The 21,852-nt window shown below is 42.2% G+C and overlaps 1 protein-coding gene across 1 annotated transcript in view; it reads left to right on the top strand.

Annotated features, from left to right (window-relative positions):
* Positions 1–21,029, top strand: part of LOC116864735 — a 34,985-nt gene extending 13,956 nt beyond the window's left edge. The window contains exons 6-17 of the mRNA XM_032852622.1: positions 2,689–2,733; positions 3,094–3,141; positions 3,307–3,353; positions 3,454–3,503; positions 3,768–3,985; positions 4,089–4,339; positions 6,622–6,756; positions 9,445–9,583; positions 14,436–14,489; positions 14,976–15,056; positions 17,658–17,927; positions 19,529–21,029. Of these exons, the coding sequence (XP_032708513.1) occupies positions 2,689–2,733; positions 3,094–3,141; positions 3,307–3,353; positions 3,454–3,503; positions 3,768–3,985; positions 4,089–4,339; positions 6,622–6,756; positions 9,445–9,583; positions 14,436–14,489; positions 14,976–15,056; positions 17,658–17,927; positions 19,529–19,548 (1,358 nt within the window). The 3' untranslated portion in view covers positions 19,549–21,029. The remainder of the gene's footprint in view (positions 1–2,688; positions 2,734–3,093; positions 3,142–3,306; positions 3,354–3,453; positions 3,504–3,767; positions 3,986–4,088; positions 4,340–6,621; positions 6,757–9,444; positions 9,584–14,435; positions 14,490–14,975; positions 15,057–17,657; positions 17,928–19,528) is intronic.
* The last annotated feature ends 823 nt before the right edge of the window (positions 21,030–21,852 follow it).

Here is a 21,852-nt window from a genome sequence, read left to right as displayed (position 1 = left end):
AACCCTCTCACCCCCAGTTCTCTGTACATTATGGATTATTTCATCCTCCAAAATGCAGTCGAAAGTCCAGCCTCCATAGATTGGATTAAAATAGAAATGAAACTAGAAAGCTGGCATTGGATCAGGTTTCTGCTGTTATCCCTGGTAATAACTGGGTAAAGGGCCGTAGAGACACAGAGTACGGAGTCAGGACCCTCAGGGTCCAGAAGCTAGGTCAGGGCCAGGGCCTCACCCAGGCAGGCAACATAGGTGGAAGGCATTTGGAGTCAGTGAGGCTCAAGATAGGTTCAAAATTGGTGCGGTCAGTGTGGTCAGCAGGGCAAACGTGGAGCACCGAGGGGCTGGCCCTTGGCTGGGTTAGACATCTTGGTATTCTCTGGCAGTCCAAGTGTCCTGGCATCTTCTGTGGGCAGGCTGAGGATGCTTGTCCTTGGAGCCCCAGGTCATGGAAGAGTCCTGCCTTCCCCCAAGATTATTCTCTTTGTTAAAAGGTCTGTGATTCTTCGCCTCCATTTTCAGGTCAGGTGGAAAGACCAGGTGGGCTGCCTTGGACTGTTGCTCCTCTGTGCTCTAGCTGACAGTGCAGGCCTACCCGTTCTCTGCCCGAGTGGATATGCTTTCTACTCACAGGCATGAACTCTGGGGTCATGCAACCATGCTTGAAGGGAAGCTGTGGTTGATAAGTTGGGGAGAATTACATCGATTTCTCTGCTTTGGCTGGGAAGACCTGGTTAGAGGCTCGGTGTTTGCCAGCTGGTTAGGATTCTCTGATCTCTTTCACTTTCTCTGCTCCTAAGGCAGAAAACCATGGGCTGTGGATGAAATACAATGCAGACATACAGCCAATCAATAAAGTAGAATTTTTTTATCCTTTATAGGACAGTGACTGAGGAAATATGATTGGAGGGTGGTGTGGTGCAGGAGGTGGGTCGGTATTTCAGATCTATAGTGTTCTGAGTCCAGGACTCTGAATACTTTTAATCTCCATTGCCATGTTATCTTAATTTTTTTTTTTTTTTTTTTTTTAAAGCTGGAGCTCCCGATAGGCTGACAGATCAGGCAGCTTGTGTGTGCTGGGGTGGAGCGCTGTCCTGGGGGGGTGTCTGTACTTTATGGGCATGGGGGATGGCATAGGACCTTGTATATGTGTTGATGAGTGCCTTACCCATGGGGTGACCCTCCCAGAGGTTGTTCAGACGTTTACAATGTAAAACTAAGCATTTGACACATTAGGTCTTGCCTTAAGTGACAGGAGTTGTTGTCTAGAATTTGTAAATTTTTTAATGAGTCCCACCTATCACCATAGCAAAATAATAGTTAATAATAGTTATCTAACACTTACTGAATTAGGGAATGGTCATTTAATTTTCCTTAATTTTTTGGGGGGGGTGGTATTATTCTAATCCCTGTTTGATAGATGTGGAAAGTGAGCATGGGGACACTTAGTAATGCCACCAGAGAGGCCGAGCTCATGCAACTAGTGACCAGTGTAGATAATAGAAAAATTTATTGCTGTTCCCTTTCTTTCTTTTTAAAAAAAGATTTTATTTGTTAATTGAGAAAGAGTGAGAGAGAGAGAGAGAGAATATGAGAGAGAGAGAGAACAAGATCAGAGTGAGGGGCAGAGGGAGAAGTAGACACCCTGCTGTGCAGGAAGCCTGATGTGGGGCTCAATCCCAGGACTCCAGGATCATGACCTGAGCCGAAGGCAGATGCTTAACTGACTGAGCCACTCAGGTGCCCCTGCTTTCCCTTTCTTTTCTTTTTTTTTTTTAATTTTTTTTTAAGATTTTATTTATTTATTTGATAGACAGAAATCCCAAGTAGGCAGAGAGGCAGGCAGAGAGAGAGGAGGAAGCAGGCTCCCTGCCGAGCAGAGAGCCGAAAGCTGGATGTGGGGCTCGATCCCAGGACCCTGGGATCATCACCTGAGCCGAAGGCAGAGGCTTTAACCCACTGAGCCACCCAGGCGCCCCTGCTTTCCCTTTCTTAATACATTTTGTAGTATGGAAGTCTAATCATTCAGAAAATAGTGACTGAGCACTTACCAGGCCCTAGGGGTACAGTCCTCATGAAGCTTACATTCTAGTGGGGAGAGAAACAGGAAGCAGAAGACACTAAACCACAGTGTGCCAGGTGGGGAGATGCCCTGAAGGAAATGAATATGTCAGGCAGGCCCTGTCTCAGGGAGGGGGGGTGTGCATTTGTATCAGAGAAGCCTCTCAGATAAGGGCACATTTGAGCAGAGACCACAAAGATGTGAGGGGGCAAGCAACATGAGTATTTGTGGGAGGAGACAGTATATGCAAAGGCCCTGAGTCAGGAGGGCTTTGGGGTGGAGACATGGCGGGCGGTGACTGGAGGGCAGCAGGTGTGGGGAGGCAGGCCGAAGATGAAGTAATGAAGAGCCAGACCATGTAGGGCCTTTATCCGTGTGGAAGTAATCTGCATGCCAAATCAGAGACCCTTAGAGTTGTTCCAGTTTAAATAGGCCTAAAATCTGATGTCGGTTCTTTTCTTCCGAGCTGATGTCTAACCCTAATAGCTGGAGGGCTGACGCCAGCAGAGCATTATCTTGGGCCGTGGATGAAACTTCAGTGGGGGCTGCCGCTCTCCAGCGGAGATGCTGGCCCTGGGGAGGAATAACTGATGAAGAGATGGCTCATATGCCCTTTCTTGTCTTCACAGATGGGGAGCCAGGAGGGTCTTGCGTGGAGGAAGCTTCTGCTCAGAGTAAGAACCGGGCGATGTGCTTACTTCTGGTTTCTCTGCTGCTCTCCCGTGCTTGTGTGAAAGGAGGACGAGTGGGTCCCGTGTAAGGATGATGGCCTCATAGAAAGATCACATCAAGTTTTATGTGCCGAGATGGGGTACACCAAAACTCGAGTCGCATTCAAGCCTGTTTTCACACCTTAGACCTAGAGTGGGATTGACAGACATAGTGTCTCATGTGTCATTGGATTGACGTGTGGAGGTGTTTAAACACATGTTTAAAGTTCTGTGGGTTGGGAAGCTAAGGTGGGTGCTTGAGTCATGTACGATTTACCCCGTGACCGACTCGTGCCAATGCATGTGTGATGATCTCGTTCGCAGCGGAAGAGTGGGAGGAGAAAGAATTGCCCAAAGAGCATTCACATTCAGGTATAAACTGACATTTTCCAAAATATTCTTCCAAATATTGTTATTGCTGAGGGGCATGTGCCTTTGAACTTTGTCATCTCATCCTGTCACATATACTTATGAAAAAATTTGTATTTGAAAATGCCAACCACATCATATACATAAAACTTTTTCTCTATCATTTAGAACTTAAAAAAATCCAACCTCACTGTGAACACTGCAATGTTGAAAATGTAAGTATCTTTTCATTCTAGAGTATGATTCTTTAATTTGCTTTAAGAAAGTAACATTACTTGTGTATTACCTGCTTTTATGTGTGTACTTTTTCTCCAGAAACAAAATGAGCAAGTGACCCCCAGGCTGCTTTCCAGGGAACAGTTTTTGTAAGTAGAGAAGACTTAAACATCATCAGTAACTTAACTTCACACATAAAAATGACCCCAGGTAGGGGAAACACAGAACGACATAATTAATTTCACACACTTTATGTACTTCCTTGGACTATTTTCTTTGGTAGTGATGCTTCTTCAGAAGGCTATAGAATTTCATTAGTGCTTTTGAATGAAATTAAAAACATAAATAGTTTTAAGAAATCCTCCCCAACCAAACATAAGGACTAATAATGTGTTCTTATCTGTCCGATGCAGACTGAAGTTGGACACAGAGGGAACTTACCAGTGCACGGAAACTGGTCTGATATTTGAGGTTAACAGAAAAGTTGACATCAAGTATTGCGTTTTGTCCTGGAGCAAATTTGCAGACCTGGTTGTTAAACCCTGGGTTGTCGGTGGACCCTTGTTTGATGTTAAATGTGACCCAACCTGTCTCACCTCCATTCAGTTTCCACATTCCCTCTGCTTGGGTCGTAAGTACTTGTTTCCTAAATGTCTAATTTTTGTGCGTGTGTGTGTATGTGTGTGCAGCCCATGTCCTGCCCAGAGTGCTGATTTACCTTCATATTTTAACAGACCACAATGCCAATATGACGTTCAAAGTCTTACATGTTAAAAGTTCTGGGGCCTCATTAGAATCTACCATGGATCATTCTACAACCCACGTCAAATGGCGCGTGAGCTCTCTTTCTCCTGTGGGGCCTGTTATTCAAAGTGAAGAGACTGTATACCACCACGGGGCTGTGATTCTCTATAAAGCCATTGACCATAACCCATCCTTGTCTTTTCGGGTGTACATAGCGACCAATAACGAGTCCTTCATCAAGGTAAATTTAACGAGAATGAATAATAAGTGTTGACTACTTTGTGTTCCAACATGATGCCGTGTGTGGGGGTCCCATTCTTGTTAACTGAAGTGTCTGCCCTCTGTGGGTCTCATTTGGCGCTCACCTAGAGAGGTCAGAGAGTCAGTGCCTGGGGCATGCCAAGTCCTCTGATTGCGGGAGGGCAGTCATTCCGATCGAAGCAGAAGGGGGCAGGGGTCTGGGACTTCGACGGGAAGAAACACAACTCACAGGAAAATGAAAAAGAATAAATGTTTGGTAAACAAGTGTCTCTTGGGCCACTCAGAGCCATGGGACATAGAGGACTTTGCTTAAACAGGCCTTGCTATGTTCCTCCCTGTCTCCCATACCTAGTTCATGTGCTAGTGTCGTTATCTCTAGTGATAGTTCTCTTTCTGGAGCAGGTCCTCTATCCGAATTCTTCTTTTCTTTCTCTATTTCTTTCTTTCTTTCTTTCTTTCTTTCTTTCTTTCTTTCTTTCTTTCTTTCTTTCTTTAAAAGATTTTACTTATTAATTCAAGAGAGTGAGAGAGAGCACAAGACGGGGTGAGAGGCATTGGGAGAAGTAGGCTCCCTGCTGAGCGAGGAGCCTGATGCAGGACTTGATCTCAGGACCTGACCTGAGCCAAAGGTAGACACTTAACTGACTGAGCCACGCAGGTGCCCTGTCCAAAGCCTTTTAGGCAGTTGTCAGGGAGGTTAAGAGCCTTTCCCGATGGGGTGCCTGGGTGGCTCAGTGGGTTAAAGCCTCTGCCTTTGGCTCAGGTGATGATCCCAGGGTCCTGGGATCGAGCCCTGCATCGGGCTCTCTGCTCACCATGGAGCCTGCTTCTTCCTCTCTCTCTGCCTGCCTCTCTGTCTACTTGTGATCTCTCTCTCTCTGTCAAATAAATAAATAAAATCTTTAAAAAAAAAAAAAAGAGCCTTTCCTGAATCTGCTGGGTTTCCGTTGCCTTTTTAAAAAAATTGTTTGAATTAGTTAATTAAAAAAAAAATTCCAGTATAATTAACATACAATGTTATCTTAGTTTTAGGTGAACAGTGCAGTGATTCATCAGTTCTATACATTACTCAGGGCTAATCGTGATAAGTGTACTCTTATTCTCCTTCACCTATTCTTCACCCATGCCCCCACCTTGATTGCTTTTAAAAAATTTATTATTATTATATTAAAATTATTATTATTATTTATTAATTATTTATTATTATTTAAAAATAATCTTCATGCCAGAGTGGCCCATCTTGGGGTACCCAGCCCTTGGCCCCCTCCAGGGTCACACTGCCTGTCTCCAGTGTTTTCAGGTTATGGTGTTTTGATGGCTTTAAAACACAAGTTACATTGATTGTAATTGGCGATATATGTTAAAATTTAAGAACTCTATTAAGTAATAGGTTTTTAGTTTCTTCCTAAGAAGGTGAAATATGCTTCCTATAATCTTATTTAAGTTAATACTTTCAGCCGGGAAACTAGTCTTCAAATGGAGTCAAAAGAATCCCATGTAAATTCAGTTAATTAAAAGGGTGTTCTCTCTCCTTCCTGGGAAGCTGGGTGAGGAGCTGATTCCGCCGCTGGAACAATGGGAGCATGGCATGGTCAGGGCAAGATGGGCTTCCTGTTGATGCTGTAGTGTTACACCTTCTGGGATTGACTTTTTTTTCCTGTGTAGGAAGATTTCCTTGCACTTTGCATTCAGGAAACCCAGATTTCATGTTCAGCTACATCTACAGCTGCTGCCCAAGGGAGCCTGGGCCAAAGTCTCCCATTTGCCTCTGTGGGGCATTCGAACTATGCGTATCGAATCAGTAGCCCGTCTGGGACAGTGGTGAGGCCCAGGCCGGAAACACATAGTGCCGGGTAGAAGCAAGCTCTGGGTAAAGGGGAACTGTGTACAATAAAGTAGTTGCTTTCTGTTCACACGATAGACAGATAATCAGTGCAAACGTGTAATGCTGGCACTCATTTAATTTTCTCAAATCCTTCAGAAGCAAACTTTTGGTGCTGGCCAGGGTGTGTATGTGGTTGCTTTTGGCTGTAGTGCTTGGGCTGAAAGAGGTTTGGAAACCTAGAAGCTTGCAGTGCGGTCTGAGGTGCCTTATTAGCCCTGCGGTGTTTCTTTTTAGGGCGCCTAAAGGTGTTTCCATTGTGGTCATTCTGTGGGGGGACATGAAGAGAATGCTGGGGGCACGTACACTGCCTGGGCACTTAACGGTTCTTACAGTTGTTACAGATGCATTTCACAGCCCAAACCTATTTCTGCCTTTAGGATATTTCCAAGTCAGTAAAGCACTCCTCTAAGAAATTCATGAAAATTGACAAGCCTCCTGTTTGCCACAAGTTATTGCAGAATGGGAAGAAATACAGACTGATCAGTGAACCAGAAGCTGAAATCACCCCAGAGGTATATATCTTAAAAAAACCACTTGGAGTAGCAGCAGGGATGTATATTTTGTAGCTAAGGTTATTCTGAAGGTTTTAAAAGAATTCATTTTGTTTTCATTTTTATTTACAGGAAAGCCATTGTTTTTCTAAACTTGCAGCTTATTCCAAAGATGCTGTTGAATTTCAGAATTAATTTGCCACCATTGCAGAAATAGGCTATTTAATCTTTTTTCCTTTAGAAAGGTTTTAAATCTTCTTGAGTTTTTTAAGTTAAATTCTTCAAACAATGTTAGCTTCAAAGGAATAAAAACCTTCAGTTTAATCTTAAGTCACAGAGCCCTGCAGGTTAATGGGAAAGAGTTGCTAACAAGGTTATTGGCTTTTTCTTATCGGAAGGCATTTGAAAAATAGTTATGGGAGCAAATTGTCACTAGATTTCAACTATTCACTGTATACACCATGGCATTTGTAGGCGATTTCGGTTTCCTATAAGTGACTAAGTTATTTTTGAAACTTATTTTCATTGCGTGCTCTGACTACGTGCTGCAGCTTAGCTAACTAGACATCTCTGTGGAAATTCTTTTTGTACACCCCTTTGTTTGTTTCTTAGTCTGTGAAAAATTGAAAATGTGTTTTGATTCCATTACATTAAAATATGAAATAAGAGGGAGCTGACGGGGGTGGCCCGTGTTGCATTATCATATTAGCAGAGGCCTCGGGCCCTGTAGAAGCGGTCAGGTTGGGCAGACAGCCTTCCATACCTTCCTTTCCAGCTGCAAAGGGTTTCTTCCCACCTGGTGTTTTTTGAGTTTCACAACTTTGAGGCTGAAGAGAGCTGCCTCCACTAACGTGCAGAGCAGGCTATCGAGCTACCTGGGTCCCACACCCAGGTGGCAGATGAGCCTGGCCCTGCGCCCGCTCTGCCCTTGGCCCCTAATGCCACAGTCTTTGCACGGGGATCTGAGAGGCTGATTCCTAGCCCTTGTGAGCTGATCAAGCCCTGGCAGGTGCCACCTCGAGGTGATCATGAGAAGCCAGCTGCAGTCTTGTCTGGGGGGTGGGATTAAATTTTCGAAGGGTTTGTTTAGAATGGTGTGATTCTTGGCCTTTGCTGCAAAATAGAATTTGCAGGGGAGCTTTGAAAAAAGTCTGTGGCCTGGGTCCTACCCCCAGAGATGCTGACTTAATTGCTCTGGGAGTGGCCTCGGCATTGGGCTTGTTAAAGCTCCCAGGGTGACTGTACTGTGCTGCCAAGATTGAGAGCCACTAGGAGAGGGAATAATACACACCGAATGGTCCATCTGTCTGGGAAGGGACTGAGGTGGTCCTCAGAGGTGTCGCTTACACAAGATGGTGGTGGCAGGAGGGCTTTAAATAGTCCAGTTCTGTCACCAATTGTGTGCTCTCTCTTTACCAGATCTCTGGGCTAATGGGGCTAATCTCCCAGGATTGCCCTAATGATTATGCAAGGTAATGGTTTTGGGGTACTCTGAGACTTGTGAAACTCTGTTAAATCTAAGGTGTTCTTACTGATTTTAGACCATTAGTGATTTGTTTAACTGACATTTATCAAAAGTTCCTATTACAAGTCAGTCTGGGATAAGAGCTAAGAGTTAAAAAATGAGTAAGTTGTGATCTTTTCCTTCAAAAGATGCTAGGATATAGAGAGACATACTATAGTCATGTAAAGAATAATTTTAATGTGTAATGTATTACCATAGAGATGGGTGCAGTGGGTTTCCGTGAAGAGTTCCTATGTGGTGACATTTTTTCTGGGTTGGAAGGGAGAGGGATTCACCGGGATAGACAACCTTCCTGGAAGAAGGAACTGAACGTGCCTAAGTGAGGTGATGGGGATGTGCAGCTGGGCTCCAGGCACCAGACAAATGGGAATGGGAAATGGGAATGCAGAGGGCTTTGGGAGAGAAAGCTCTTGGCTTTGTAGGCCTTGGTGACCCATGGTGAGGATAATGCTAGTGGTTTATAATGGAAAGGGAGGGGACAGGGTAAGAATGTTGGTTTTTAAAGGTGATGCCCAATGTAGTTCAATGATTTTTCTTATTTTATTTTTTTTAAGTACATTTCTCCCTGCAGACTTGTTAGCCAGTCTGGAGAGGAGAGAAGGTCCAAGGCATGGGGCACTCTATGTAGTGGTTAAGTGTAGTGGTTGTGTGTAGGTGCGAATTCAAATCTCCCACTTCCTAGATGTGGATTTGGCCAAGTTTGTTAGCTTCTCTGAGATCTTTATCCATAAAATACCAATGAAAGTGTTTGTGGGGGCAAGGTGGTGTTCAATAAGGAATGCGGACGAAATAAACAATGTGGTTCTGTAAATGTCTTGAATCGTTTCCAGGTTGTGGAATGATTGAAGTGAAATCAGTGAGGGAGTTTAAAAACACTTAGGAAAGGGTGATTAGTTTGGGAACATAAAACACTGAACCCAAGAAAGCGCTGAAAATTTACACCTTAAAAAAATAGGGCCAAAGTACTGGAAGCCTCAATGAGGGGGAAAAGCAGGTCTGAGTAAAGAAGGGCTGGAAGAAGCAAGAGAATCAGAGGAACTGTGATTACGGGATGAGATCAGAATCTCAGCGAGCATTCAAGTTAGCACTGATCCCTTTACCATTCCTTACTCGACATTTTATGTTGCCAACTAATGCAGCTTTTATTAAAAAAAAAAAATAAATAACTTTTTTTTTTTTTAAAGGAAATTGAATTTGTTGATGGTTCACTTTTAAAATTGAAAAGTTACATTGAAGTGTATTTGGAGCAACCAGTGGAGTTTAAATTACTTTTAGTCGAAATGGATTCTGAGGAAATTGTATGGAAAGCAAAACTGAGAGAATGTAAGTGTTTTGAATCTTGAATGAAAACTCAGGTTTGGGGGCCAGTTGGGGTAGGAAAACAAGTAGAATGATTGTTCCATTACCATAACGTCTAAAGATCTGATTAAGAGGTGAAGAGCCCAGTGAGGCTCTGGTTCTCAGGCACCCACAGCCGGACCCCTTGGTCGAGTGGGTAGTTCAGTGAGGTGTGGACCTTCAGGCAGCAGATGGGCTTAGCCAATAGAGGGTTTGGGTTTTATTTTTTTTCCCTCTCTTACCTTTCTGAGGTTTGGATCGCAGACTTTTTCTTTTCTTTTCTTTTTTTTTTTCAATTTAATTTAATTTAATTTTTTCAGTGTTCCAAGATTCATTGTTTATGCACCACACCCAGTGCTCCACGCAATACGTGCCATCCTTAATACCCACCACCAGGCTCACCCATCCCCCAGCCCCCCTCCCCTCTAAAACCCTCCCTTTGTTTCTCAGAGTCCACAGTCTCTCATGGTTCGTCTCCCCTTCCAATTTCCCCCAACTCACTTCTCCTCTCCATCTCCCAACGTCCTCCGTGTTATTCCTTATGCTCCACAAGTGAGTGAAATCATATTGACTCTCTCTGCTTGACTTATTTCACTCAGCGTAATCTCCTCCTGTCCCGTCCATGTTGATAAAAAAGTTGGGTATTCATCCTTTCTGGTGGAGGCATAATACTCCATTGTATATATGAACCATATCCTATTTATCCATTCGTCTGTTGAAGGGCATCTTGGCTCCTTCCACAGTTTGGCGACTGTGGCCATTGCTGCTATGAACGTTGGGGTAGAGATGGCCCTTCTTTTCACTACATCTGTATCTTTTTGGTAAATATCCAGTAGTGCAATTGCAGGGTCATAAGGTAGCTCTATTTTTAATTTCTTATGGAATCTCCACACTGTTTTCCAAAGTGGCTGTACCAACTGGCATTCCCACCAACAGTGTAAGAGGGTTCCCCTTTCCCCACATCCTCTCCAACACTTGTTGTTTACTGCCTTGTTGATTTTGGCCATTCTTAATGGTGTAAGTTGATATCTCAAGGTGGTTTTGATTTGAATCTCCCTGATATCTAATGATGATGAACATTTTTTTCATGTGTCTGTTAGCTATTTGTTTGTCTTCTTTGGAGAAATGTCTGTTCATATCTTCTGCCCATTTTTTGACGTGATTATCTATTTTGTGTGTGTTGAGTTTGAGGAGTTCTTTATAGATCTTGGATATCAGCCCTTTGTCTGTAGTGTCATTTGCAAATATCTTCTCCCATTCCGTGGGTTGCCTCTTTGTTTTGTTGACTGTTTCCTTTGCTGTGCAAAAGCTTTTGATCTTGATGAAGTTCCAAAAGTTCATTTTCGCTTTTGTTTCCTTTGCCTTTGGAGACATGTCTTGAAAGAAGTTGCTGTGGCCGATGTTGAAGAGGTTACTGCCTATGTTCTCCTCTAGGATTTTGATAGATTCCTGCCTCATGTTGAGGCCTTTTATCCATTTCAAGTTTATCTTTGTGTATGGTGTAAGAGAATGGTTGAGTTTAATTCTTCTATACATAGCTCTCCAATTTTCCCAGCACCATTTATTGAAGAGAATGTCTTTTTCCCACTGGATATTTTTTCCTGCTTTGTAAAAGATTATTTGACCATAGAGTTTCGGGTCCATATCTGGGCTCTCTACTCTGTTCCACTGGCCTATGTGTCTTTTTTGGTGCCAGTACCATGCTGTCTTGGTGATCACAGCTTTGTAGTAAAGCTTGAAATCAGGCAATATGATACCCTCAGTTTTGTTTTTCTTTTTTAACATTTCCTTAGCAATTCGGGGTCTCTTCTAGTTCCATACAAATTTTAGGATTGTTTGTTCCAGCTCTTTGAAAAATGCTGGTGGAATTTTGATCGGGATGGCACTGAACGTATAGATTGCTCTAGGCAGTATAGACATTTCAACAGTGTTTATTCTTCCAATCCATGAGCATGGAATGGTCTTCCATATTTTTGTGTCTTCTTCAATTTCTTTCATGAGTGTTCTGTAGTAAAGACCCCACCACAAAGGAGAATTTCAGACCAATATTCCTGATGAATATGGATGCCAAGATTCTCAGCAAGATCCTAGCTAATAGGATCCAACAATACATTAAAAAGATTATCCACCATGACCAGGTAGGATTTATCCCTGGGATGCAAGGGCGGTTCAGCATTTGCAAATCAATGTGATAGAACAAATCAATAAGAGAAGAGAAAAGAACCACATGGTCCTCTCGGTTGATGCAGAAAAAGCATTTGATAAGATACAGCATCCATTCCTGATTATGACAATTCAAAGTATAGGGATAGAGGGAACATTCTTCAACTTTATAAAATACATCCATGAAAAACCCACAGCAAATATCATTCTTAATGGGGAAAAGCTGATAGCCTTCCCATTGAGATCAGGAACACGACAAGGATGCCCACTCTCACCATTCTTATTCAACATAGTACTAGAAGACGTAGCAACAGCAACCAGACAACAAAGAGAAATAAAAGGTATTCAAACTGGCAAAGAAGAAGTCAAACTCTTTATCTTCGCAGATGACATGATACTTTATGTGGAAAACCCAAAAGACTCCACCCCTAAACTACTAGAACTCATACAGCAATTCAGTAATGTGGCAGGATACAAAATCAATGCACAGAAATCAGTTGCTCTCTTATACACAACAATGAAAATATAAAAGGGAAATTAGAAAGTCGACTCCATTTACTATAGCACCAAGAACCATAAGATACCTGGGAATAAACCTAACCAAAGAGGTAAAGGATCTGTACTTGAGGATCTCAGACCTTTTGATGCGAACGAGGGGCATCCTGACAAAGTCTGTCCCATGACCTGGATGTACATCTGCATTTTGGCTGATCTCCTGCCTCATTTGCGTCCCCCTCCCTACCTGATCAGTAAACTGTCGCTCCTGCTGTGTGATTATGGCTCTGTGGTGGGAATGCTTTCCCTCGTTTAAGATTTTGGTGCTGGGAAGTCCGCTGGTGACAACCTCTTCAGTATCCTCTCCTGCCCTGGGAGGAGTTGGAGAGGGCTGCTGCTGGTGTGGACTGCCTCCGGAAGAGTGGAGATGGAGGGGCACACCCCGTAGCTGCCCGTGGCTGCCTCCTCAGGCAGGTCTGACCTTGACCTCCAATTCTCTTTGAAGAAGGTTATTAAAATAACAGACATGTGTCTAGTGAGCACATTTCGGAGCTAAAAGGGAAGCAGAAGAGTGGATTGGGAGTGAGGTCCTCTGGGTTCTAGTTCTAGACCTAGAATTGACCAGCTCTCTGTGGGAGTGTGAACAAGTCTCTGAACCTGCCTGTGGCTGTTGTAGCTTCCTCTGCAAATGGCACAGGGTTCCCTCCTGCCAGTGCCTCGTGTTTGTAGTATAAATTATTTTTGCATCATTTGCATTTTGAATTATAATGCCTTAACTCTTTCCCGGTATCATATGCAATCTAGTATCATTTCAAAAGACAGCATAAGTGTTAAGTGCCATTAGCAGGATATCAGAGTTTTAACCCACTCTTCTATTCATTTCATCCTCCAGAATTTTTTTTGTTATACAAATGTAATAACAACAAGGATCTGTTAAGTATTCTGTAAGGCTCTTCAATATCTGAACAACATTTGAGTCCATTTTCAGCTAGTTTCTTTTGTACCCATCGGGTCATGGGTAGACAGATGAATTAGGTCACTGCTAGTGATGATGTGGCCTGAGTGCTGTGTGCTGGACATACCTGTATGTCTTCCTACCGGGCAGAATGCTGCCTGTTATGTCTGCATTTCCTGTCCTGTCTTTATACTCTAACAGAGAAACGGGATCGAAGCCTTTTGGAATTCTCAGTCCTTGTTTAAGCATGAGCCTTTTTGGTAGATGGGATCGATTCTTATTCTCAGTGTTATGCTCTTAAGTTAGCTAGTTTGAAACAGGCCCTTTTATCTGAGCCAAAGTAATTTATCCATAATCTTCGTTGGGGCTGGGTCTTGTGGATTGTGTTGTTTTTTGGGTTTTCGTTATTTGTTCAAATAAATGAACCTGAAAAATGTTACTTTTTGGTCACAGCTACTGGTACTTTAATAGAGGTATTCAATATGTAGCAATCTGAGTAACATGTTTTCTGGGCTAAGAACCGGTCTCTTGGTCATTTTAAAGACCACTTTATAAGACCTCTTATGCTTAGTTTTTAAAAACATTTAATAATACTCTGCATGGTAAGGTGTTTCTGGTCTCCACTGTTTTGTAGGGGAGGAAGGGCTAACCTAATGGTTGGTTGAGATCGCTCTAGGGGCCTACAGAAGGCCTGGCTGAGGCGTAGACACCTCACAGCAGCGACTGCGTCTCACACGGGGGAGGTGGTGTAGAGTCACAATGATGTGTTCAGACAGAACTCCCCAAGTACAGTGTTCCAGAGTGCAGAACAATAATGTATGAGATTGTTTTAGGTGGAGTACATGTAAGTACATTTGAAATAAACAATGTTTATCTTTATGACTTCCTTATCGATACAGCAAGTGATACCAGTGTTCTGTTTACAGTAGTTAGAGATGTAAATAAATAGCTTTTCACCTGGCATGTGGGTTTGGTAAGAATCCGAATAACTATATGCAGATGACTTGAGTTTGGGAAATATTTGCCTTGTAGGACCTGCTGGAAGGAGTGCTCAGTATTTATCTCAAAGATATATGCTCCTTGGCATACATACCTAGTTATAATCCCAAACTCATATTTGAACTTCAGAGAGATTGCCAAGACTCTAGAGCTTCATATACTTTGATAAATTGATTTAAATCAAATTTTGCCTGTTGCCCATTGCTGCTTATTATCCTTTAACAGGTGACTGGGTTCAGCACGATCAGAATCAGAACATTTCGAAAAGAAGCACAAATGGTAAGTGCTAGTTAACTGGACATTGAGTGAGTTTTAACCTATTCTTTTATTTACTTATTTGTTTTTAAAAATTTTATTTATTTATTTGACAGAGGGAGACACAGAGAGGGAACACAAGCAGGGAGAATGGGAGAGGGAGAAGCAGGCTTCCCGCCGAGCAGGGAGCCTGATGCAAGGCTCAATCTCAGGACCCTGGGATCATGACCTGAGCCAAAGGCAGATTCTTAATGACTGAGCCATCCAGGCGCCCTTTAACCTATTCTTTTATTCCTTCTGTCCACTAGAATTTATATTTTGCTGGGCAAATGTGGTATTGCTACAGTCTGCTAAGTATTCTGTTATTCTCTTAATCATCTAAACAGCCTTTGAATTCATTTTCAATTTGGTTCCACCTGAATGATGATTTCTTTAAAAATCCAGGTTAAAGGTAGGTAGAAAATAAGAAATACAAGGGAAAGCCAATTTGGTGATTTTTTTTTTTTAAAGGTAACAGGCGGCGAAAAATGATTAGCAGCTTACCTGATGAGGACATCTATGACAAGAGAATGAAGCAGGTTGACTCTTCAGGTGTGTAAAAAAGTCATCACTGGTTGTGAATTATTTTCCCTGGTTTTCCCCATTGATACTCATCGAAGTCCCTGTTGTTGGGTCAGTCTTGTGGGGCCACATCCCAGTTGTGCCTGCCCTCCCAGATACCTTGTCCGTGTCCCAGCTCCTCAGGGCTGGAGGAGGGTCCTGCTTGGTCTGCCCCACCCTTTTTCCAGTTTGAGTCCCCACTCCACCCCTTCACCCAGTCTAAATAGAATGGGGCACCAGGGGGAGCTCCATTACAGTCTGTAAGGGTACAGGCCACGGACTGTCCAACTTTACTTCTCCTGTAGCAATGAGCATGGAGCCTTTTATGTAGAAGATAATGAACGCCGACTGAATGAATGAAACACTGAATGGCTATGTGTGCGTTCCTTGGCTTCATGGTTACTAGCTCTCTCTGGGTAAAGAGCTTCCAGCTCAATTATTGGAGGCAAGTCTCAATTTCTTACAATTAAATGGCAGAGACCAAGGCTTGATAGTTGTGAAAGTACGATGGAGATTTAAAATGTTTAACAACAGTACTCCAAGGAGCCGGAAGATGGAGTATGTAGTTCAAAATTCAAGTCCAGCCAGAATTTACAAACTTAAGTTTAAAAACAGACTCAAATTATGTGACGCTCAAGGTCTCAAGGCTTCAGGGGCCTCCAGTAACTCCCTAAATTAACTGCTTCATCAAAATACCTTTCTTTTATTGTAAGGTATGGATCTCTGAAAGCAGTTAAACTCTCTGTAAAGTAAAGCAAGATACTCTCTACTTTCTAGAACAGGAGACTGTGAGGATGACATGTGGATAATTTTTACTGTGTATCACTATATAAATGTTTATTGTTGTTTTGTTAAGTAAACATCAAAATAAGTGAGACTCTAGAATTATTTTAAAAACCTAACTAAATTGGAATATTTTTTCCTAGTTTTATTGAGATATGATTGACAAATAAAATTGTTTATACTTAAAGCGTACAATGTGATGATTTGATATACATATACATTGTAAAATATTTACCAGTCAAATTAATTAGTACATCCATCACCTCACTTTTTTTTTTTTTTTTTTTTTTTTGGTGGCGACAATACACAAGATCACTCTCCGCAAATTACAAGTATATAATGCAGAATTAACTCTAGTCACCATGTGGTCCATTAGATCCTCAGACCATATTCATCTTATAGCTGGGACCCATTTTATATTAAACTGATACATAGGAAAAGTTTTTCTTGTTATATGCATTTAACTTTTGGCTATTTAAACTTATCTCCAATAGCAAGTAGGTAGAAATAGAATTAAAATGATTAAATGGTACCTGGAAGGAGTAAGGATTTCCAGCCTTTTTGGAGTTGACAATGTGGTATCAAAATAACTTGGTAAGGATTTACTTTGGTTTAGGAATTTACACAACGTTCTTTGAGATACGGCGTCACCCCCATGCTGGTGGTTTTACTCACTCTGTCAGCGTGATTGATGCTTTTTAAATATGGTCAGCACTCAGTCTCAATAGAATCACCTGGAGCTCTTGTTAAAGTTTAGGTTCAGAATCAGAAACAGTAGATTTGGAGATGGTCCTGAGAACTTGTATTTTTCCTGGATTCCCGGTGCCGCTTTCGTTGCAGCAGCAGTTGGGAGAGCTAGGAGCGATGCGCCGCGTCTCCAACAGCCACTAGAGGGCGCAGGCCGTGGCTTAGACCCCATTCTTCAATCTAGAAGGTTAAGGATCTGTGAGGTGGGGAAAGGTCTCAGTGCAAAGTTTACATTCCTATTAGTAAATTGTCAGCAGCAGATGAGCCGAGGTATTGTGGTTCTAGAGGAAGGGCAGAAAGTACGCTACCTCTCGCTCCCTTCTAATTTCACCTCTAGTATTTGTAATCCCTTTACCGATCCTTGCCTGAATCTCGGCGACCAGTGAACTTTGCTGCACTATTGCACAACCAACTAAAACACATGAAAAGAGAAAATCTAGCTTAGTGATAAGGCTCATAATTTTCATGGGGCCTGTGGTTTAACAGTGGCAAACGTGTCCCTCCAAGCTTATGATGCTGTTTCTTAGAGATCAACAGATGTTACAGATACCATCTCATGACTCTTCTGTGGGGTGTGCTTTTCCCCCAAATGCCAGGAAATGGCATAATGGAGATTTCAATTCAGATGTCTTGCTGCCTGCTTTAGTGGCCCTTCGGGTAGCATCTATGTGAGGCACTAACATTCGGATAAAGACACAGAGCTGGGCAGGGTGTAACTGCATATTTTTCTTTTGGAGCTGTATAAATGATTTTTGGTGTCTAATTTTTTTTTTATTCCAACCCACCTTGTGCTGCTTTGTAAACAGTCTCTTTCTCTGAATAACTGAATTACCATTGTGAACATTATACCCTGGTTTAATGTTATTGCACAAAATAATTCCCTTTGGTCCTTATAATCGTTTAGAAAACAGGGAGTTTGGGACACTTAAATATATTTTAAAGGCAGTTAATATTACAAATCATTGCATCCTTTTTTATAGAAGGAGAATACATTTTCATTATTAATTGCTATAAATGATTGGTGTGTTGAGAGGAACGGTGGACTTCCTTGTTTGCTTTTAGATGGAGCAAAGACCAGAACCCTGTTAACAGACGCACAGTTGATCACTCTTGCTGCGAGGCTGGGGAGGGAGTGGATAAAAATTGCCATTGCCAACCTGGAGTTGGAAATTAGTGATATTGATGATATCCGGAAGAAGGAAGAAGATGTTACCATGTGTAACTTCAGGATGCTTAAGAAGTGGCAAGAAAAGGTGCAGGGTAATGCCACAGCCGAGAATTTATCCAAGTGCCTGAAGAACGTTTCTGTTGAAGTCCAAGATGTGCTGAAAGGTGAGCGGAAAATTATCTTAGTTGTTTACTTAGAATCAAGCTGTGTCTTTGCAAATAGCAAGTTTCTACCATAGAATGTGTTTCTTGTTTATTTGTGAGCTTGGGTTCAGAGAAATGTGTAAAGGTCGAGTATGCCTGTGGACTGCCATAAGTGGAGATCTAAATAAAGATGATTTGTGGGTGGGCTCAGAGGAATGGTTCAAATCCCATCCCAAGTGCTGGCTGGCTTGGGACTAGCAAATTGTCAACCTAACTTTAAGCCTCTCTGTTTCTCTCTGGCAAACGGATGCAAAAAACTCTAGGTCCTGGGTTTATTGTGAGAATGAAAAAAGATAATGCATGGAGAGCTCCAGGCAGGTAGTAAGGCAGGCTAAGTCAGCGGCCTGGTGGGGGCGGGGGGGCGGGTAGGTGGGATAAAGATGTTTCATTAGGGTACTGGAGACATTCAGCCTCCTAGGCCTTGTGGTGCAGAAGCAGTGCTGGGCGAGGCCACTGGGTGGCACCAGTGAACCTCCAGTGGCAGAGAAAACAGGAAAAGCCGGGAGTCCAGAGTAAGGCTCAACTTTCTAGACTTAATCCAGAAAACGACACAGTTCCTTCCTTTGTCTTTAATCACTTCTTTTTGTGTGTGTGTGGCTTGATTTGGCGTGTTGGTCAAACCGGTTCAAACCTTTGTTAGCTATTGTTACCGTAGTTGAGGAATGCAGTGTTACTTCTCCACAGCCTCAGTAAGTCAGAGAGAGGGCTTTGTTGGAATTGTTTGGACTTTTTATTCCAAAAAGGATGTGAAGAATGTGTCAATGCCCCACAAGTTTATGTGAATGGTAAAATCATCCTGTGATCTGTCAGGATGCTTTGAGATACCATGAGCATATTTCCTCTGTAGATTTTGGATGCAGCAGCTGTAAGCAGATAGAATATCGAGTTTTGGTACCAATTTTTTCATTCATATTCCTGGATGTGTTGAAATTTTGTGAATTACTGAGGCCCATATGTGGAAATCTGTTTATTTGCATATAGATGTTTCTGCCTGTTGCCAACAATGGCCTCTGTGTTGTCATAACCAAATAATCACAGCCTCTTCCATCAAAGTAATAAGCCTTGAAAAGTCTCTCTCACAGGCTCTTTATAATGGGTTGTTATTCTGTTTTTTGTCTCTGCTCCTGATCTCACTAGACACCTGACTTATTGATACATTAGAACCGTAAAGGGGTTTATGAAATTTTTTTTAGCGCTGAAAGAGATTGTATAAGCTGGCTGATCAGCCCAATTCCCTCATTACATAGGACAACAAAACTCTTCTGAGTTAGAAACAAACAAGCAAAAAAAAAAAAAAACTACCAAAAAAATTTACCAATATTTTGTGCCTTTGTGTGTGACCTGAATATCCAGTTAGTTGGTGGAGTTTTACATTTTTTATCAGGATATTTTGGTATCTTGTGACCAAGTCTTTTGAATTTGCGATGGCTTAGCTTCAGCTCAGGAAAATGCAGCTATTGCAGAAGATTGTTTTTGAAATGCCAAGTGATTTTCTATAAAAGCATGCTCCCTTTCCCGCCCAATAGTGAATCCCTGAATCTGTTTGATTCTCTCTGCTTTAGGTTTCTTACAGGAAAGGTGAAGTTTGGAAGATGAGCTGAAAAAGGAAGCCTCAGGAACTTTTATCTGCAAAAGACCACTTCAACTGGTATTTGGGTATGGACTTGATGAGACCTTGAACTGCACAATCTGAAGGCAGCTTCTTTCACACAGGCAGAATCTCTGCAGCTCGCATTATTCAGGGGCACAGAAAATGTAAAATATTTAGACAACTTAAGGAAGAAAAAACCTCTATAACATCGAGATTCATTTATTTATTTCTCTTTTTTTTGCACCTCCTGCTCACACCATCCTGGCCTGCTTCCCCAACCAACATCTGTCCTTACAAAGGTGCTTAAAATGACTCCACTCAGTCAGGTGAGAAATGTGGTAATTTTCCTTTTGGAGTCTGCGAACTATGAAAGTCATATCAAGTATCTGAAACCTTTTTAGCAATTAAGTGGTAGTGTGCTTAAACTCATGCCAATTTAGTTGAGCTTTTTTTCATTGTGACATTAATAATGAAGAGAGATTTCCTGTTCTTTTAGCCCCCACTGTGACAGGCCTGTCGCCCCCTCCGCCCCCCCCAGGTACAATGTATCTTCTTAGGTGGGATGATTTCCATAGCTCACTTTACCAACCTATCTTGGCTAGTGGTATGTTAAATCGGTAAACCAATCATGTTACCTGGATCTAGAGTGATGAGAAGAAATGTAATCCTGTCCCCATCACACATTGGGGTGCACTCTCAGAGACGATCTTATCTCAGGCGGCGAAGACAGATGGATGTTCAGAGAGTCCCTTGGAAGTTTCATCAACCTTCCCAAATCGCAAGGCCAAGCACTACATTTCTTGACTTTGACCCTGGGATCATTTACTTTCTGGGGGGAAAAATGCCACTCAGAAATCGCTGTAGAAGGACCAAGGGAAAACTGTCATGTCTTCTTGAAGAAGATTTGCCCCAGGGAATAATGAGCCACATTGGCTCTTGTTAATTGGTGAAATGGTTTTTTGGGGTCTGTCTAGCCATTGTCACTCTCCCAAAATCATGCATGTGGTTGATTAACATTTTGGATATGTTTTGTTAACTTATTTGAAGAAACTATAAATTACCATTAGTCTACTGTAAGCATTAGCTGGAGAATAAAATAAATCTCAATGAATTAATCAGAGAAATACACTTTAACTATTGTTTTGCCTGTGAAGAACCGATTCACTTTATAGGGGAGAACATATTTTTAATTGTCAGGGATCCTGTGGAATTAAATCAGTGTCGTTGTATGAGTTTGTTTTTTTTTAATTGTCCTATATTTTAGGAAACACAAGGAATTTTAACATTCAGGAGTATAAATACTTTATTAAAGAACTTGAAGTTTTAAATGTTTATTATTTTTTATAAGTTGTTTTCCGAAGAAAAGCATAATTTCAGATGTGCTTTGTATGTATCTGGTTTCCCAATAATTTTCAACCTTTTTCATACTATGGGTGAAAGGAAGAAAAATAAATTTGTACAGTACTAATGTGTCTCCTTTGTATTATGTTTACTTACAAAGCATCATATTTCTCGATTGCTATTATCTTGGCTGTTTGGGTATTAGCTGGTTTTGTCGCCGGCTCTCCAGTTCTTGGACTGGGGCCCAGCATAAACCATGGTGAGCTGGTTCACCTGGGAGTTTGCAGAAATGCAGAAGAACCTGCCCGTCCCCTTGTCCCCCTAACTGTTCTCACTCCAGGAATGACAGCGATACTCCTGCCCCCTCGCTATTAGAAGGTATGTTTTTACTTAAAACCAGGTGGTATTAGTTCCTCACCTGTGCATCTTCCTAACGGGACTTTTCTGCACATTTGGGACGCATTTTGTAATTTTATTGAATTGCTTTAGGGGGAAATTCTCCTCCCGTTCTTTGACATGTGGAAGCACATTTTCACTCTCATTTTCTGCAGAGGCCATTGTATTTGCTGATTTTTCAAGGGGTTCTCATGAGGATGGTGGTTTTCGGCGGTTGGCCTTGCCCGTTGCCTGTTGTTGGAAGTTCTTGGGGCTAAAGCAGCACACGGCCTGCTGAAGGGTGTGATCCCAAATGGGTAACTGCTGGGAGTTTATCTTTTCTAGCCCACACCCTGTGGTTTGAGTATTTCTGGTAACCACTCTGGAGCTGCGGTCCTGGGTTGAATTCTGAGCATGGAGTTCTGAGGTTTTTCCTGTTTCTTAGTGAGGACATGCAGCTCTTGCCCTGAAGCCCGCTAGTGGAATTTAGATCCGGTGTGTTTCTCTTATGATGTGGATTCCTGGTGAGTTAGTCAGCCATCGTTATTCTGTGGAAGTCCATTTGTGCTGTTTGCTGTA

Source organism: Lontra canadensis, unplaced genomic scaffold, assembly GCF_010015895.1.
Source record: "Lontra canadensis isolate GAN:19392208 unplaced genomic scaffold, GSC_riverotter_1.0 scaffold6, whole genome shotgun sequence".
Taxonomy (NCBI): domain Eukaryota; kingdom Metazoa; phylum Chordata; class Mammalia; order Carnivora; family Mustelidae; genus Lontra; species Lontra canadensis.
This window is presented reverse-complemented; position numbering and strand designations above follow the sequence as displayed.